Source organism: Podarcis erhardii, assembly GCF_964252035.2.
Source record: "Podarcis erhardii genome assembly, chromosome: 3".
Taxonomy (NCBI): domain Eukaryota; kingdom Metazoa; phylum Chordata; class Lepidosauria; order Squamata; family Lacertidae; genus Podarcis; species Podarcis erhardii.
The window spans coordinates 33,378,002-33,398,593 of NC_138507.1; the positions used below are offsets into that span (position 1 = coordinate 33,378,002).

Here is a 20,592-nt window from a genome sequence, read left to right on the forward strand (position 1 = left end):
GAAAATGAGCAGAAAACTCTTCCTTTTCTGTATCTACCTGTTATCAAAGAGTGACTTGAGAATGTAATGCTTTTCATAAAGACATACAGTTTTAAAAGAATGCACTGCGCCCACATCACCAGCAGGAAAAACCATTCAGATGACAATCCAATACATTCTCCCTATTCCCTCTATTTCTCATCTTAAGCTACTGAGTGCTGTTGGTTATGCAGCCAAACCAGCACCACCCATGAAGAAAAAGCATCCATGAGGACTGTACATGTGTTGAGTTTACAGGAACAGGGGTAACTACAAGAGCCTCTGCTGCAGCAACAAAGAAAGCTTTGGTACGGGGGCAGCACCAATGGCAGCATTTAAAAGGTAAATGAAATGCAAGTAACTGCATATGACTTCAGTCCTCCTTCTCACATACATTTCATTATTATTAGTTATTAATTACCTTCCACATAGGGACATGGGTGGCGCTGCGCGTTAAACCACAGAGCCTAGGATTTGCCGATCAGAATGTCGGCGGTTTGAATCCCCGTGACGGGGTGAGTTCCCGTTGCTCGGTCCCTGCTCCTGCCAACCTAGCAGTTCGAAAGCACGTCAAAGTGCAAATAGATAAATAGGTACCACTCCGGCAGGAAGGTAAACAGAGTTTCCGTGTGCTGCTCTGGTTCGCCAGAAGCAGCTTAGTCATGCGGGACACATGACCCGGAAGCTGTATGCCGGCTCCCTCGGCTAATAAAGCGAGATGAGCGCCGCAACCCCAGAATCGGTCACAACTGGACCTAAAGGTCAGGGGTCCCTTTACCTTTACTTTACCTTCCACATATATGTCTCAAGGCAATGTATGCAATATAAAAACAGCATAAAAATAGTTAAAAACAGCACAGATAATGTCTTCAATTGTTTCCAGGAAGTGCAAATAGAGGGTGTTTGTCTTAGCCTGACCAGAAAGTTCAGATAGTGAGTGCCTGTCATATCTTAACCAGAATGCTGTTCCACGAAACGGGGGCAGCCACCCTGAAAATTCTCCAAGTTACTATGCAGGGGCCTCTGATCTCTTTGGAACTAGCAGGGGAAGCTCTCCTGCAGAACACAGTGTCCTACTGTGTATTCAAGGGATGAGGCAGCCTCTCAAGTAACCTGGTCCTGAGTTGTATTGCTCTTTGATTAGGCTGCAGCTTCAACAGGGTAACCACTGAAACACAGGCATGCACACATACCCTCAAATAAATACAAGCTCCCTTCCCTCCCTCCCCCACATACAACCTGTAGGATCATTCTACTTGCTTTCTTTCATGGGTGCAAGCTGTCTCAAGAGAACTAATGAGCTGGGCATGCAGGAGTTAACAGGACCCAGGAAGTTTCACAAATGTTTTGCATCTATCCCCTTCTCTAATATAATGTCTGGCTACAGGCAATGAAACAACCAGGCTGCTTTATGAAAAAAACCATGCCTGCCTGCAATCAATTTCCTCCCCAGCTCCAGGGAGGCTACTCCACTAAGGCTTTCCTTAGCAAGGGAGATCCCAGACAACCTCTCCTGGGACTAAGTAAACACTGTGCTTCCTTTCTTCTTTTCTTTTTTCCTGGTAGACATCTTTGCTAGCTCTTTGCATGGGGCATGTGTGCTAAATCTTTTCATCCTCTCCTCTGCCAATTGCCTTGGGGTTGCAGAAGTGAAGAGAAGGGGACTTTGGCCAAAAGACTAAACGCTGGGGGTAGCTGCTTTGCTTCTATCCAAACCAGAACACCAGCAGAGGAAGAATATGAATGACTATAGGGAATGCGAATAGGAATGACTGCTTGAAAAGCAAATGCATTCCAGCACTGCCAAATTTACCTCCCTCCTCTGTCTTTCCCCACTAACTCCCTTTCCCTTATTTGCCTTGTCTTTTTAGTCTGTAAGCCTGTGTGACTGATGAGAGCTCTTTGGGGAGAAAATATGCACCTGAAAAATGGGATAAAAATTGTAATAAACAAATAATAAAACACAGGGAGCTCAAGCACAAGCTCACAGATTCTTAATGCAAGTTCATTCTCAGTACAAGGTATTTGTCCTATTGCATTTGAATAGATTCAATATTTCAAATACCTTAAAACCTGGATTTCCAGGTAGGCCGTCTTTCCCGCTGCTCCCAGGATTTCCCTGTGACAATATAGTGAAGATGCTATTATTCACATTATGTAATGAGAGAGAACCATCAAAAGGAAAAGGGAAAGCAACAACATGAAACTTACAGGCCTCCCAGGCATTCCAGGAAACCCTGCTGTACCCCTTTCTCCTTTTGCACCCTGTCAAAAGAATAAAAGAAGGCAATAAGCAAGGCAACTGTATTGTTTAAGCAAAGTAAGCCTGTGTGTCATCACAACCTGAGGCAATTCCAGAGTGATTAATCCATGACACAACATCCATACACATGCAGTGAGGGGAAGTCAGCTCATCAGTTCCTAGAATGACCGTGGCAGGATAGATTATTGTCCCATTGTTCATAAACCTGGAGCACTTACACTCTACAGCTGAATGGCACGTAGGGTGTGTTTGGTGTATAGAATATCTGGAGTGATTTTAGGCCTGGCAGCCTTTCACTGGAGAATACAGAGCTCCTGCCAAGGCTAAGGTGGGAGTCACCAGGGGGAAAAGGTGAAAGGAACACATCATTGCACGCTCTGCCCTCCATCACAAGAGAAAGGACCATCATCCTGCTAATTCCAGAGCAATCACAAAAATGAGAGATTTAAACATGCCACAAGTACTCCAGGCGTAGGACAGTAACAGAGAAGGAGGTTGTTTGAAAGGCACAGGGGGGTATTCTACCAACCTTTTGTGCTGGTACAAGAGTTAGCCCTAACACAAAAGAATTTCCAACCTCTTTCCCCATACACACCCCACACCTCCCTAAATCTGCTCTGGGGGGGTTGTGGGAAGAGATTTAGCAAGCACGTGAAACAAGGAGAGAGGGAGAAATCCTTGCACTGACAGGACTGTGGCATTAGGACTACACTGAACATAACCACTGCGGGGGAAAGAAAGCCTCAGCCAACGTCTTCTAGACCAAGGTCTGGCCAAAATGGTGCCTTCCAAATCCTGCTGGACTCCTATTACCCCTAAATATTGGTGATGTTGGCTGAGGCTAGTAGGAGTTTATTTCATTTCATTTCACAAAGTTTATACATTGTTTGATTGTAAAAACAACAACCCGAAAAACTTCAAAGTGGCCCACAAAAAGGTACAATAATAAAAGCAAGAAAAAATTACAACCATTCTTAAAAACATACAAAAGTTGAAATACTAAAGCAGATTAAAATTACCTCAACTTTCTAAGCATTTGGGTGGATGCCACATTTGCAGCCATTGTTCTAAAGCAAAGACCAGGACAGATCACAGCACAGCAGGGCACCAGGGTGAAGTCCTGCTAGCCATGAAGAGATGTAGCCAGAGCACTGGGGGTAGGGGGACAGAACTTCCCTCTCCCTGTGCAAAGCACAGAAGGAAGGAACATGTTGCGAAGATTGTGGGGCTAGTTGGGGTGGGGTTGGGGTGGGGTTAAGGAGAGCTGGCAGGGCAGGTGGGAGGAAGGAATTTGGGAGCTAGTGACATTCAGCTCTCCTTTGGAAGCCTTCCTGAACCCCAAAGCTTGTATGCAATGCTGAGCTCAGGGAACTTTGCCTGCATCTCTACCAGCAATACAAATTTAAATATTAAATTTATACTTGCCTTTTTCCCATAAATTCCTGGTAGCCCTTGGTCTCCTTTAGGTCCCCTGTCACCCTGGATTAAAGAATGTGCATACAGAAATCATTTTGATTTAAGAAAACAACTTATACTGTTCAGGACACTGATTCCCACATATCTCACTGATTCCCACATATCTCACTGGGAATCAGTGAGATAGGCAACAATTTAAGTGATTTGGATGTGGTTTGAATACACATTTGCTGCCTGGAAACCAGCGCCTAAGACTGCAGCAAATATATGTTCAAGCCACCACCTTATAGAATGCAAGTCTGCCTTCACCACCTTGGAGTCAGAATGGCCACATGATGGGACGGTGCCACACAGCTGCCCTCTAAAATACCAACATCACTGCTGCTTGGTGGGATAAGCTCAGGGTGGCAGCTAGGTTAGAGCTGCTCAGGCATACCAGCAGAACCAATCTGGCATTGCTGCTGGTGCACTCAACACAGCCCCAACCTTGCTTCAACCCTACTCTGTCCCTATACTGCCCCAGTAAACAGCAGCAATGCCTGGTACTGGGGAAGCAGCTCTGCACCTCAACCAAATAACTGAATGGCAGGGAGAAATGAAAACCCATGGTCTTTCACTGTATGAAAATCCACTGGTAACAATTTATAGCAAGTTCAATATAGAAAAGCTAAATTTCAAACAAATGCCTAAGCAAAATTTCAAACAATTGCATGTCGTAGGTTATCAGAAGTATACTAAAGTACAAGGCTATCTGAGGAATATATAACAAAAGACAGGTTTTGAACTGACATTGGACAACATATCTACATGTTACACTAAACCATGGTTCTGTGGACAAGCCCAAGCAAAACATCAAGCCCCTGCACTCCCCTTTTCTCTCTTCTTCCTGTGTGGCCAGGAAACCAACTTTGTTAGCCTCTACCTTCAGTTTCACAGGACATCAGTTTGTCATTATGTTCCAGCAAAGGGTCCTGGTTTCAAATGAAGTGTGGTTAGTTTAACAAGACCGCTTTGTAAACCATGGTTTGAAGCTGATGTGCTATAAAACTTACCAGAGTTCTTTTTAAAACAGAACCCCTGGTTCAAATCTAACACTAATCCAGTGAATCTAAATACCACTAAATCCTCCTTCTGGTTACAAAGAAGGAAAAGAGGGGCAGGAGACTACAGTGTTGCTCATTCACATGACACTAAACTATTGATTAGCATTGCATGTGCTCACAGCCATAGTTTTTCATATGCCATCTATTATTATTTTCAGTTAAAACTATTTAAATTACAGTATTTAAAAAGTAGTTTAAAACACTCTAGATAAATTAAATGAGAATGCCATTTTCCTTGGCCAGGGTGGGGTGTATACTAAAGAATTGTCTGCTTAGCACCGTGTCACGGCCCCTGTGATAGAAAATAGTAGATAAAAGATTATCATCCTAAGTAAGTATAGCTGCCTGCCTACACTAATTGAAAATAAATGAAGCTAAAAGTTCTTGGATGAAATAATTGCACCATTTACATTTTCATTGAACGAGCTACTAGGCACCATTTTTTTCTTTTCAACATCCCTTGATACTTTTTAACATCCTACCAATTTTTACAAGAAGCATTTGGTTTGAACCTTAGATGCTGGCATCCCATGCAATCCAGGGAAACCTGGAAGTCCACGTTCACCCTAGAAAAAGGAGGTAAAAGGAACCATGAGACAAGATAAGGAAAAGAGCAGAAGAATATAAGCCACCCAAAGGCACCACACCTTGAGCAAGTAGAGGACCTTTGCTCCATTGAATTCAGTGGGTAGAGAATTGCAGCCTGAATCTGGTAACAACCAGAGATGTATGCAAATTCTCCTCTTAAAATCCTCTGTTCCATTTGTGGATATAGAAATTGAAGGGATCATTTCACTAAACTTCACTGAGGAAGAAGTTCTCCCAACAGCTGCTCCCACTCATTGGATTAAGGATATGAGGTTCAACTCAGGAAACCTGACTTCAAGTTTCAGTTCAGACATGAATTTTACAGGTGTTATTGAGCTAAATCATAATGGCTGCCTACCTCACATGGAATGAAGAATTTAAGCATCTGATTTAAAGGCTCATGGCACAGCTAGAAGCACTAATATTTAGGAAGGAGCCCAAACACTCATGGGTTCCCTCATTTGCCCCAAATGTTAGGAGACATTTCCAAGCATACCTCTTCACTATGCATGCTAAGTTCCCTTTAACATTATAGAGAATCATGTGATCATTGGGAGCTCTATGTGCACACTGAAGAGCTCACTGGAATTTGGTTCAGTCAATGATTTTTTACATACTTCTGTAGATGAACAAGAACTATATAAAAGGATGGTTAGAAGGATTCCATGTCATACAAAAGTATGCTACATTTCCAGGAAAAAGACATGTCAGAAAGCTGAAGCATCTGAATTTTCCACACATGTAGAATTATGTTTATAAAAAAAGAGCTGAAATCTAGCCAATAAAATCACACCCACTTTGGCATGAGCGCAGCTACACCCAGAAGCCTCACACACCAAGATCGTAACTTTTTAGTACGCCAAGCTTTTAGAAACATTGCTTACTAATTAAATGCATTCAAAAATACATCTAAGCATACAGATGTAATGAAAGTTCCATGTGTGATTGGCTGAATATCCCGTGAACCCATGGAAATTTGGAACATAGGAAAAAACCAAAGCAAATCAAGCAAGGGTGGAAGATGGAACTGATTTGAAAAGAAATGCAGAATAATTTTTTAGCAAACGCACAATTCTTCCAGAAGTATTATTATCTACAAAAAGGCATATATGAATAGTCATGTAAGTAGTTATAATGTGGCAGCTGTAAGTTCATCTTTGGAACATTCTAAATATATAGTTATTCATAAAGGTGTTGTGTTAATGTACAGAAACTACAGCTATCAAAACTTGGCTTACCTTTGCCCCATCTGACCCAGCTTCACCTTTCACACCTGGAAGGCCTCGTGGCCCCTAGTAAGGAACAATTACATATTACTAATGTTATTTATAGTTATAATTCATTTAACCTCTTTATAAGGACTTCACTTTAGAACTATAAAAAGGTGCCGTGAACTTACTTGAATCCCTGGGGATCCTGGAATCCCTGGAGTCCCTGTTACTCCTTGGTAGCCCTAAGAAGAGAAACCCAAACATTACACCAAAGTGTACTTTAAAAGCAATACTTCTGCAATTCAGATGTAAAACCCGTTGCAACTGGATTAAGCCCTTAGGACTTGAGAGGGCCAAGCTTGCTGACAATACTAAAGCATTCAGTTGTTAAAATACAAAGAGATTGCAAAGAGCTTCAAAACGACCTCTCCAAATTTTGTGAATGGGTAGTGAAATGGCAAATGTAATGCAGTGCAAAACTATGATTTTGGGGGGGGGGGTCTGAATTTCACATCTACATTCATGGAGTCTGAACTGGAGGTGACAGATCCAGAACAAGACCTTGGGGTTGTTGTGGTAAATAGCTCAATGAAGATGTTAAGCCAGTATGAGGCAGCAGCTGTGAAAAAGGCAAATTCCATGCTACGGATGATTAGGAAATAGAAAATAAAACTGCCAATATCACAATACCATACAAGTCTATTACATGACTGCATTTGGAATACTGTGTACAGTTCTCGTCCCCTCACCTCAAAGAGTTGCCCATCCCCACTGTAGAAACTGTGGCAACACTGGTGTAGAAGGCTGCCACAAATATCTCTTTGGTGACCAAACTTATTATTACCAATTATCTGTAGCAAATTTTCATTCATATCTTAATTAGTATACAGAACATGCCACAATCCATACTTAATTCATCCTTGCAGCAGCTGTTTGTAATTGTATGTATATGGCATTATTGGTCTCATTTTTCCAGAGAAATAAGGAGCGTTAATGGATTTGCCAAAGGCATTTCAGTAGCTTCATGGTCACTGAATGTACAAACCTGCAGTGCAAGCCTAACTATCTCTCCTCAAAAGCAAGTCCCATTGCAGAATGCCTGGTTTAAATCATTATTTCAACTGTTTAATTGATTGTATTTTATTTCTTGTAATGGCTTCGGCTACTCAAATAATCAGTATTCGTACTAGTCCCAATGAATTCAATATACTTACTCCTAAGTAAATGTGGGGTTAGAACTGCAGTCTTGATGTTTTTGCTACTGCTATCAGAACCTGTTTTGAAAATGGTTTGTTGTTCACTACTATCCTTTGGAAACCGATGAATATTGTCAAGAAAATAAATTATAACAGGCCAGTGACAGAAATGTCCACATTAAACAAATAAGCAAACAAACAACAGCCAACCACACAGATCAAGCATTAGACATAAGAGCTCCATTCACCATGTGGTCCAAAATGTCTGACAAGACAGAAAAGATCTAGCTTAAAAATGGCTGGTAATCCCTTTCAGTTTTCAACCTAAAGCAGCCTGTGGCCACTCCTGATTTTGAATTCCAACTTCCATCAGTCCCAGCCAGCATGGTCAGTGGTAAGGGATCATGGGTGTTATACTCTGGTGGCATCTGAAGAGCCACAGTTACCCCACCCCTGACCAAAACAAAGGGTCACCACCACCACCACCTGTCCAAGCTTGACCTGTACAAGTAAAGATCACATGGTGCCACAGAGACCAGGTACTGATTAATGCCTATAATTCTTGCAACAAAATGTAGGAAAGCCATACCCAATACTAACTAATTTAATGAAGATGTAGAGGGCCATCATTCTCTAAACGAATTCCTTGCTTGTAAAATTTGTGGAAGGAATGCCTCCATAAGGCACTTGAGGAATTCTCTTTGGGCTATCTCAGACAGCATCTAAGTGGGAGCCTAAAACGCAGCCAATAGTGGTGTGCTAAGATGGGCCATATGTACAGAAGACAATGAAGATAAGATGAGGGGTTTTTTGTTTGTTTTTTTTAAGCCTTAAAATGGTGTTAATGTATCTGGCTTTTATACAAAGTACACAGTGTGAAGAAGATTCCTCTTTAGGTCCTTAACAGGGAGAGAAGCACAAAATTGTTGGACAGAAAGTCAGTAACAATATCCTGCAGCTCTTTGTTCAAGGAAATGCTGGCACCACCAGAAGAAGAAAAAAGTACTTTATTAGGTGAAACATTTGATATTCTTTTAAGAAGGTCAGCAACAATGCTCCACGTGTAGAGTCTGCATCTGGATATCTCAGTAAAGCTAGCTCTGCCAGGTCAGTTTTAAGTTGCACAGCACTTAACTGGACACTATGAAGGAAGAATAAATATTATAATAAAATTCCAGAAAAGGATGCAATATGGGATGTTGGTGCACATCTCTTCCGGAGGACAAATTCTTCTCATTTCCCCCCTCTCAGTTTGGATACCTTATTTTCCAGTAGGCATGTCAAGAATAATTTCCCCTGTGCTTCCTCCATATAAGAGCTGCAACAGAATATACTGGTTTTGTATTTTTAAAAAACAAAAATACTGTCCTCTTTTTCCAGTGACCATATCACACTTTCTATCTGACATACTTAAGCAAGCTGTGGAATAGGAAACAGGTTTGCTATAGCAAGGAATCTAAGCAGGACCAACCAATCAATCAGTCAATCAGTCAATGAAACTCTCATTTATATTGAAACACCTAACATATTTTTATGCTGATAGTACTATTCTGATAAATAAATAAGGCAAATTAGTTCATTTACAACATTTACACCTGACCTTTAAAGTATATGACTTTCAAGATAGCCTTAAATTTTAGATGAAAAGCTAATGTGTGTTAGAAATGTAAGGAAAAGGAAGGTACTTTTTACCACATGTGGTGGTCCTGTAGAAAAGTAAAAGACTTCTGGGAAATGATGTACAGTATAATGAATTGAAAAAGATGTTTAAGATAACTTTCCCTAAAAAACTAGAAGCCTTTTTACTTGGACTAACAGGGGTTGAAAAACCTAGAGACCTAAAAACGTTATTTATGTATGCGACAACAGCCACAAGGATGTTGCTAGCCCTGAATTGGAAACAGGAGAAGATACCAACAAAAGAAGAATGGATAATTAAGATGATGGACTATGCCGAAATGGCAAAGATGACCGCGAAGATCAGAGATCAGCATGAGAAAAAGTTTGAGCAGGAATGGAAGAGATTTATAGATTATAAAAGACCACTGTAAATATATTAAAGTGTTAGCAGGTTTGATATAACATTTATGTAATCTAATAATTGGAAATTAAGATGAACAAGAGGGAAAAACAAAGAATTTTGAGATAAAATGAGATGCAAGAAATTTTGTGGGAAAAGATTAGAATCCAGGGGAGGGGAGGGGGGGAGTCTACGTTGTTTGTTTGTTTTTTGTTCTTGATTGGAAAAACATTGAATTTATGAATTATTGTGATTATAAAATTTAGAAATAAAATATATATATTTTTTTAAAATTAGATAAAAAAAGTACTTTCTATTTCTGCCATTTTTTTAAAAAAAATCACTTTAATTTCTACATTCAATCACTGCAAAACCAATGGTCATAATCGTAATATAATTATGCACAATTCAGTGAAACAGAGATATATCAGGCAATTCCCTAATCAAATCTCCTGTGGGAGGTTTTTTAGGTGAGGGGGGGGAGTTAGACTGGGATTTCATTGCCCCCATTTCTAGTACCATTTCCTTGATTCAAACTGCACATAGTTAAGGTATGGCATTCACTTCCAAACAGTGGGTGACAGCAGCCAACTCAGATGATTTTAAACAGGGACAAATCCACTAAGGCTAAGGCTATTAATGGCAACTGGTCGTGACAGCTATCTGCTGATTCCAGGGACAGGGACACCATGGCTCTGAACACCAGTTACTCGGGAACAACACTGAAAAATGACCTGCTTTGAGGGCTTCCCAAAAACATATGGTTGACCACAATGGAAAATAAGCTGCTGGAATAGACAGACTTTTGGTATGAGATCCAGCATATATTTTGCTTTTGCTTATATTCTTGGCTACTGACATGGGAAATCAATGTACACAAGAAAAGGAATGCACAGTTGAGTCCACGTGATGTCCTGAGTTCCAAATTACCAAAATCTGAGTACAAGTTTACACACTATACATTTTCCCCTCCACACCAGTCTTCTCCACACAGACTCTCACATTGGGAATTGCTGCTGATTACATCCATGGTTTGCCAGTCACATGTCTCTCTGAGCATACATTACCCATGGGAAGTTAGTTCTGCATGCATGAAAATAAAATGTCTCTAATTCAGTGGAATATTCCATCATATTTAAAGTTTTATGGCACATGGCCTGTATACTTTTATTAGAACTTCTGTAAAGCCTCATCAGGAGAGGCATCTAACATCACACAGCTTAAGGGGAGGGGGATTTTTCTGGCTACATTTTAGTCCTTTCATATAGCCCTTTCTATTCTGGCTATGTGATCTACTCAGACGAGTGATCTGTGTTTTACAGCCCCAATTATTCAAAAAATAATAACACTTAAAAGTAAATTCCACTGAGTTCAGTGTGTGCTTGGGACTACAGCCTACGAGTCATGACTCATGCGATCATCGAGTTCATTGTGCCTAAGTTTGTTTAGGATTTCAGCCTACATGTAATGACTGACTCATAGAAAGGTCTGTTTTTTAAAAAAAACACCCCCCAAAAAACCAGTTTACTGAAATCAGTGGAATCAACAGTGCAATCTTCTAACCATGTTTACTCAAAAGCACTGAGGTCAGTGGCACTTACACCCTAGTAAGTGAACATAATATTGCAGCCTGGAGTATAACTGTGTGGGCATGTGGCAATCCACTAAGCCTGGCAACACAAGCCTATGCTTGTACCGCTCTATAAGCAGATGTCAGTATCTTGTGCATGAACTTGCGCACAACCCGTACTACTGGCTCTCTTTTTCTCTACCTATGTAGCAAACTTCTCTGTGCAATTACAAACTACCTGAACTTTATTTATATTTTTTCCTGTAGGGATTTGATTTTAAAATTAGCAAAGCACAGGATTTGAAAGGCTGCACTTCAGATGTTGCTTGGCTCTTCCACCATTAAACCATTTGCTGATTGAGAAGAGGTTCTTACCATGCAGAATGCTGACCTGAATACACAACACTAACTTTCCAGTTCCTTTCTTAATCTTCAAGGGAGCTAGTGCATTATGTTGTGTTAAATGTTCATATTTGAAATAAGAGATATTGCATTGTCCAGTATTTTGCATTTTTTCATCTTCTTTAAAAATGTGTATGGAGACTAAGATGGTATTAGAACTGGGCCCCAAACATGTGTACCAAATTTCACTCCAATATGTGTGTCTTGCAGGGGAGGGATCCAGTGGAATTATTGCACTGCAAACAAATTGACAAAAGCAGAAATTTGTATATGGAATGTTGGCTGGGAAAGAGTGAAATGAAGACTTCACTCTCCTCAGCCTATCATGATCAAACACAAGCTAAGAAATCTAGGTTTGAACTTGACTTCAACTTCAGCAGTTACTCCCAACTAGAACCAGGAAACTCAGTGGTGGTACTTGTACCGGTGGAGCTCAGAGGATAGCCCCAAAATGGGGTGTTTCAAAGGTGTGGAGGGGCTGAGCCAGTCTAGGATCCCCAGCCAGTCTCACAGTCATCACAGGCCAGCATCAGGCTCAGTCCAGACTCCATTGCTATGCCAACCAGCAGCTGGTGCAGTGATGAGCTTGATCATCCTGCCACCATCATCTTCTGCTGTGGCCACCATGAGCAGATGGGCTGTGGATGCAGTGGTGGTTCTGCAAAGCCCTGCAGTTGAGGAGGTAAGGATTGCAACCTCAGTCATCACTAACTTTAGGTAGATCAAGGCAATATTCGAGTGTTCTGACGTTTCCATTACTATTTCTTACTACCCTAACTTTCTATCATTTTTCCTAAAACTTTTCTACACTTGGGAAAACGACCAACTTGACATCTGAGGAAGATATATATATATATATATATATATATATATATATATATATATATATACACACACACACACACATACACATACACACACACACACACACACACACACACATATATATATATATATATATATATATATATATCTGGCACATTACAAGACTACAAAAATGATTTTATTTTTCCTCCATGGTTCATTATGCTATTATTTATATCAGTACTGGGAATATATGTCACAAGCTAGAATCAAATGCTACAGCAAAGATGTGGATTTCTCTTTAAAAAATGTAGGCTGTCACCACTGATAGCAGAAGGCTGTCTTATCACATCTGAGATACAGTATTAAATTATGGTAGTCTTTGTTAGCAGTATCTTTTCTCTGTTAGTGAGGGGGGAAAGAGACTGAATGGAAGTAGGTAGTTGCATACAGCAATGTATACCTGAAGGAGCGGCTCCACCCCCATCGTTCTTTCTGGACACTGAGGTCCAGTGCTGAGGGCCTTCTGGCGGTTCCTTCGCTGCAAGAAGCCAAGTTACAGGGAACCAGGCAGAGGGCCTTCTCGGTAGTGGCACCCGCCCTGTGGAACACCCTCCCACCAGATGTCAAAGAGAAAAACAACTACCAGACTTTTAGCAGACATCTGAAGGCAGCCCTGTTTAGGGAAGTTTTTAATGTTTAATAGGTTATTGTATTTTAATATTCTATTGGAAGCCGCCCAGAGTGGCTGGGGAAACCCAGCCAGATGGGTGGGGTATAAATAATAAATTATTATTATTATTATGTTAGATCACGATTAATCATATAAAACCTAAAATATAGCTTATATTTGCTTGATCAAGAACACAACAATCCTGAGAAGTACAAAAAACTTGGTAACACAATGAAAAGGGGAGTTGTGCTAATCCAAACCTGCTGCAAGCAGCTTGTTTTGTTGTGGAAAATTACATTTCCTTCCTGGTATAGTGGCCAGATAAATCCAATTGCAAAAGGAGAAGCCTACATAAAATAGACAGGAAATCTATTTGCATAAGTGCAATGAAATTGTTCACAATGCCCATGCTTGGATGTCATGCTAATCCACATTTTAGTGCACTGAGCTGCAGGATTAGGTACGGTACTTACCTCTCCAGCACAACAAGAGATCACTGAAAACCACATACAATGCATAGTGGAAAGCCTGGACAATGTTCTTCTTACAGTATATGGTACAGAAAAGACATCAAAATTGACAACACCCAAGTTTCTCTAGAGAGTGCACTTCATGTACAGGGTATCACAACCAAAAAAGCTCTTTCACTGGTCACCACCTGCCAAACTCCTAAAGGCAAAGGAAACTCAAAGGATGGCCTCCGTTCAATAATATACTACCTACACACTATCTATCTCATGTGTTAGTCAGGAATATTCTGGCCAGATGTTAGCTAGCTGGCACAGCTCCACTCATGTACAGTGGAGGGCTACAATGCTCTGTTGTTTTTTTTGTTGTTGTTGTTGTTTCCAATTACCCTTGCTTGCGTGGTCATAATTATCAAGGGATTACTTGATAATTAACTAAGAAAGCGATTGCTGCAAACAGTAAGAAATAATTTGTGCTACATTAGAAGTTGCTTCTTCTTTTTGTCCTAGAGCATTTTAGCATTTTGTTGAAATGGTAGATTTATAATTTATCTGAAGGGTTCAAAATGAACCCATGAAAAGAGTTCTTTAAATTGCTCCCAGGTTCTGCAACTAGGAGTTCTCTTTGAACATGGCTCCAGTATTGCTTATTGAAATTACTGGACTCTTCCCTAATATAATCTTCCAGTATGTGGAAAGAAGTGTATTTTTGGTATTACTGCTCTTCATACTAGCATTGTGTCAGCATCCAAAGGGAACCACCACAATAATCTCAACCATCTGTTATACCTACGAACATGGCCAAAATGTAACTAAGCAACCAAAATAAGAAATTTGGACATTTTATAAAGTGCAACATGGAGTTCTCCAAGTAATTGGCAATGTTCCTCAGATTTACAGAGTTTCCAGCAAGGATTTGTTTAAGATTTTCCATACAGAGCTGATACAGAAAACCAAATATACAACCACCACCATCAAAAGACTCCTTACCAGAAATAGAATGTGAAATGCAAAAAATAAAAAATCACAGGCCTCATACATTCTGGGCAAGAACCAAATGCCTTAAGTGGCATTAACAATAATAAAGGCCACATTGCTTAACTTGGAGCTCATTTTCTTGAGATTTCTGGAAACCTTCTAAAGGCCCATAAGAATTAAAACCAAATTCTTTGAATTCATTATTACCAAAGTCAAAAGGAGATGAATGGTTTTGGGAAAAGACCCAAACTTCTGCTTCAACATTTTAATTTGCCCTTACTTTAATTGCCTGGTAAAGTAACTGAACTCATTTGAACCTTTTAAAGCCTACCTTCTAACACTTTCACAACACAGTACTATAAATGTCTATTCAGAAGTTATGTGCAGAGAAGCTTATTCCCAGGGTGAGTATGGGCACTGCAGACTTATTCGCAGTACTAATGATAACCATCCATCCACATTTTTGCAAGAACTAACAGGAACAAGATATTACATTTCTTATTTCTTTTTGGGTGGGATACAGTTACATATTGTTTTACCCCAAGGAGGAAGCCATTAGACTAGCTAGTGAGCAATTAGCTGCATTCCTCTTCCTTCTACTCTTTCTTAACAAAAATCAGCCATGTGAACGAGGGCTCGCTGCAGCTTGCACTCATAATGCTATTGTGAAGATATCACATCAGAACTGAGCGAGCACAGCATTCAGAACTCTTTTTTGTTGTTTTTTAATGGCTGAAACTATTTTAAAGAAAAGACAAAACTAATCCTAACTTGCCATCATTTCAGTTTCTGAAACTTGGATTATATATCCTTGTTGACATTCTATGCCCCTTCCACAATAACAATTAACAATTTATGACGCCCGACTGTAAGATTAGAAATTGCTGCACAAAAAACCCCAGTAAATTATAAATTTAAAGGAAAGGGTAGCATTTACATATTACTTCCGTGGCTTTTTCAATAAAAGGTATGGATCTTCCCTGAATCCTCCTTGATTGGGAATTCCAACTGTCACCCCTTACTCGTGATCCTGATGTTAATAATGAGCATTTGCCACCCTTAATAATGTTCTGATACAATTCTAATGTCAGTTTTGCATTAAAGTTACTATAGATGACTAAGTTTTTAGTACTCACAGGCTTACCATCTCGACCAGGTTCTCCAGGATAGCCATGATTCCCAGGTTGTCCAGGATCCCCCTAGGGAGAAAACAAACATATTAGAACAGAACAGAACTGAGAAGGTTGCAGCAACTAAATGCTGCACAATACCCCCGCCTCTAACAGATGCTACTCAGAGTTTCAATCAACCTAAACAGGAGCCTTGTACAGGGTTCCTGAAAGGAAGGAGGTGGTTTAAGATGAGGACAAAGGAAGGAAGTGGGTGCCCTCCCCCCAGCTCTTCTGAAACCTTCACACACTGCCCTATAAAGTGGTAAAGGGCTCGTGGTTCAGGGCTAGTTGTCAGCCCTGAAACTAAACTCTTTATTGCTTCCACGGGTGGAAGGAGTGGGTGTTTCTCCTGGGAAAGTTATACAGTAGAAAATATATCTTTTCCACTTCTGAAATAACATGGAGAAGAGGAGTTTAACATTATAGTACATATCCCCCTAACTCTTCCAGGGTTTATATATAAATATGGGGGAGGTTTCTGGAGAGTGTGAAGGGAAATATGTCCTTTTTCCTCTTGTCCCTTCTGAAACCTCCTCATAAATAGTGCAGGGAGGAAAGGTTGTTTTGCCTCACTCTATTCTGACATAGTAAATTCTGACGCACAAATTTTCTGCTTTGTGTGAAACTCACAACCCATAGATCTGCACGGAAACTACAGCGGAATTGGTGTGGCCATCTTGCCTTCTCTGTGCATGTGTGTGTTTCCCCAAAGGGTTACCTCATCTAACATCAGCCATTCATGCTTCTTCTGGAAAATGAAATAAGCCTGCCCATTCATTTGCCTGGTGCAGCTTAGGCAGGTATAACCCCTAACCAACCACCTCCTATCTCCCTCTGTTGTTCATTCATGGAGGGCCAAGCTAATGTTAATTGTAGCTAATGTTAATTGTGTGGATTAAAGCAGTACATTTTTTTCAAACTACTAATTACCACTGCAAAGGGGCCCAAGCAGAAGAAAGACCACGGGATATAGGAATGGGGAGTTTAACCCATTCCATTATGGCCCCAACATAAATCACCTCTGAAGGTGCTATTTACATTGGTGCCAAAAGAGACTTCCCTGCCAATGTAAATATAAACTAGGGATGGGGTGGTGGAATTGATAGGGACAATGGCAAGCTTGAGCCTCCCTGAGGCTGACATTTACATTTGTAAACATTTGCACGTTAACTGTACCCACATGACTAACACCATGTCTAATATTTCCCACAAGGGCCTTTCAGCCACAAGAGAACCTGATCACATGTTGCCAAGATGGGGTGGTGGGTTGCAAGTGAATGCACCCATTTGCTGTTCATCCATATTTTGGCACTTCAGGAAATTATACTTTCAAAGTCATAAAAACTTGGAGGGAAGCCCAGAAATATTTCATGCAACAGTTGGCCTTTAAAATACAGTCCTTAATCTCTCAGCGCAATACATCCTCACTGGTTGCGGTTCTGTTTTCACAAGATATGTTCTTCTGCTTCATATTTAAGATGTTACAGACTTTTATAACATGCATAACTACATAAACATGTTCTGAAGAGAAGATGTTCAAGTGGAGACTCAGGGAGTTGGCTGAGTTGAGATCATTGTCTTCTAGAGTATTTAAGAGTGTCAGAACATCCATTACAAGAGAACATTGGGTGAAAAACTGAAGATGGTGGGGTCTGCCAGGGGCCATGTCTTCAGCTACAACTGTGTGGTCCAAAACCTGGGCAAAGATGCTTGGCCTTAATTTTGCAGCTGCATTAAGTCTTAGTACTATGCAGAAACCAAATAACGAGATAATTGCTACGTTCTAATCCAACATTGGTAGGGATGCGGGTGGCGCTGTGGGTAAAACCTCAACGCCTAGGACTTGCTGATCGCATGGTCGGCGGTTCGAATCCCTGCGGCGGGGTGCGCTCCCGTCGTTCGGTCCCAGCGCCTGCCAACCTAGCAGTTCGAAAGCACCCCCGGTAAATAGGGACCACTTTCTAGCGGGAAGGTAAACGGCGTTCCATGTGCTGCGCTGGCTCGCCAGATGCAGCTTGTCACGCTGGCCACGTGACCCGGAAGTGTCTGCGGACAGCGCTGGCTCCCGGCCTATAGAGTGAGATGATCGCACAACCCTAGAGTCTGGCAAGACTGGCCCGTACAGGCAGGGGTACCTTTACCTTTACCTAATCCAACATTATTATAATAACCCATTACATTTAAAAGCTATACTTAAGATCTCTGTCTAGCTGACGATGGCCCAAATGAAGCATGCAGTTCATTTTATTTCTAAATGAAGCATGCAGTTCATTTTATGAAGCATGCAGTTCATTTTATTCTCCCACCTCCACTCCTAATACACACTTAGATTCCAGAAACTGTAACAAATCTTATTCTAAGGAAAGTCAACAAGCTGTCGCTCCAGATGTTGTAGAACTCCAGCTCCAACCAAGCTCAGCCAGCATGGCCAATGGTCAAGGGTACATGCACTCTCCCCAACTGACCCCTAGCTAAGAGGAACTGATAGCAACAGTAACAGCTTCTTCTAAACAGCCATTCTCTTTCCCATTCTATTTTAACTTCTTTTTAACTTGGCACTTATTGTTGTAATGATCTTATGTAAACAGATTTGTAAGGTCAACCTGAAAAGCAGTATATAAAACTGTAAACTAAGAAATAATAAATGCAATTTCCGCTTTGGGCCTTTAAACTAGAAGGGGGCATATAAATAAGGCATTATGATCATAATTTATGTTATGGCCGCAGAGTTAAACATAATGAAAGCAACTATACATTATGAAAAGCTCCACTCACTTTGGGGCCTGGTGGTCCTTGTTTTCCTGGAGGGCATATACAAGGAGGTGGTGTAGATCCTACATCGCTTGGTCCATTCATGCACTACCAAAAACCAAAAACAATTTTCAATTGTGCACACCAAACCAACTTTATGCTTATTAACAACCTACTCCACAAAGTCCTTCACCCCTGAAATCCCTGCTGAAATCTACCATGTTGGCTTGACAGTGATTTCATGATACCAATGTATGATGAGGAAGTCAGAGAGTGGCCCAGTTCACAGGTAATTCTAAGCTGAACTATTCCATAGTATGGAACAAGCAAATGTTCAGGCTCCCGGAGAGGAGAATGTGACTGCTTTTCTCCTCTCTCCCCATTTTGCTGCTGGAATAGCATGCCATCTAAACCTGGGCTCATGGTTTAGCTCTCTAAGTGCATATATTTTCTTAAATGTTAAGCATATTCCTTCTATGACAAAGCAGACTATATAAAAGAGATTCAACAATGTGAGAACTAAATGCCACTACCCATGTAAAAAATAGCATATAAATTGCATGCCAAATTCAGTCCAAAATAATTTAACACTCCCCCACAAAAAAAGGTTGCACATATTGTTCACTGAGCACAAAAGCTGAAAACAGGAAAAAAAAATGTTTACAAAAATATCCTCACTATCCCAGACAAACAGCATGCTCTTACCTGGTGATGTATTAACAAAGGAAGCAAGGGTGAGGGTGATACTAAATACTACCTTAAAGTCCATATGAATAGGCATGTTTTTGCCTACCTCTCCATTCTGGAATAAATAAATAAATAAATAAACAAAATCAGTTCAAGAATTTAGAAAGCCTGCAGAAGTTGTTAAAATCAAAGCATATATAGTTGTAAAGGTAAAGGGACTCCTGACCATTAGGTCCAGTCGCATACGACTCCGGGGTTGAGGCGCTCATCTTGCTTTACTGGCCGAGGGAGCCAGCGTATAGCTTCTGGGTCATGTGGCCAGCATGACTAATCCGCTTCTGGTGAACCAGAGCAGTGCACGGAAACGCCGTTTACCTTCCAGCTGGAGAGGTACCTATTTATCTACTTGCACTGCATGCTTTTAAACTGCTAGGTTGGCAGGAGCTGGGACACAGCAAATGGGAGGTAACCCCGTTGAGGGGATTTGAACCACCAACCTTCTGATTGGCAAACCCTAGGCTCTGTGGTTTAACCCACAGCGCCATCCACATCCCATATAGTTGTAAAGTAAAGGTAAAGGGATCCCTGACCATTAGGTCCAGTCGTGGCCGACTCTGGGGTTGCGGCGCTCATCTCGCTTTATTGGCCGAGGAAACCGGCGTACAGCTTCCTGGTCATGTGGCCAGCATGACTAAGCTGCTTCTGGTGAACCAGAGCAGCGCACAGAAATGCCGTTTACCTTCCCGCCGGAGCGGTACCTGTTTATCTACTTGCACTTTGACGTGCTTTCAAACTGCTAGGTTGGCAGGAGCAGGAACTGAGCAACGGGAGCTCACCCCATCGTGGGGATTCGAACTGCCGACCTTCTGATCGGCAAGTCTTAGGCTCTGTGGTTTAACCCATAGCATCACCCCCTGTGACCCTTTTAATTACACTATGTCACATGTTACCAGTGTCTCCCTAGCATAGAGAGACTTCTGTAACAACCTCTAATGGTAAACAACAATTTCTCCAAAACACATTTTGCAGAAAATTCTGTCCTGAAGGAATTTGAAGGCTGACAGTTAGAAGTGTGTTTTTTTTTAAAAAAAAAAAAATCTTAGACAGGTAACACAATTATAGCTCAAGCGTTCTTTCTTTCTTTCTTTCTTTCTTTCTTTCTTTCTTTCTTTTATTTGAGAGAGATAGATAAAGAACTCTCTTAATAGGAGAACTGTCCTTCCCACTATGATATGGTTTCGTTTGTTTTTTATGAAAATGAAAAACAAGCTTT

At 40.9% G+C, this 20,592-nt stretch overlaps 1 protein-coding gene across 1 annotated transcript in view; it reads right to left on the minus strand.

Moving 5' to 3' along the window:
* The window catches only part of COL21A1 (collagen type XXI alpha 1 chain), a 113,117-nt gene that overhangs the window by 34,839 nt on the left and 57,686 nt on the right, over nucleotides 1-20,592 (minus strand). The window contains exons 8-16 of the mRNA XM_081857570.1: nucleotides 19,426-19,434; nucleotides 18,657-18,740; nucleotides 15,846-15,908; nucleotides 6,788-6,841; nucleotides 6,627-6,680; nucleotides 5,313-5,366; nucleotides 3,707-3,760; nucleotides 2,230-2,283; nucleotides 2,084-2,137 (exon numbers count right to left, since the gene is read on the minus strand). Of these exons, the coding sequence (XP_081713696.1) occupies nucleotides 2,084-2,137; nucleotides 2,230-2,283; nucleotides 3,707-3,760; nucleotides 5,313-5,366; nucleotides 6,627-6,680; nucleotides 6,788-6,841; nucleotides 15,846-15,908; nucleotides 18,657-18,740; nucleotides 19,426-19,434 (480 nt within the window). The remainder of the gene's footprint in view (nucleotides 1-2,083; nucleotides 2,138-2,229; nucleotides 2,284-3,706; nucleotides 3,761-5,312; nucleotides 5,367-6,626; nucleotides 6,681-6,787; nucleotides 6,842-15,845; nucleotides 15,909-18,656; nucleotides 18,741-19,425; nucleotides 19,435-20,592) is intronic.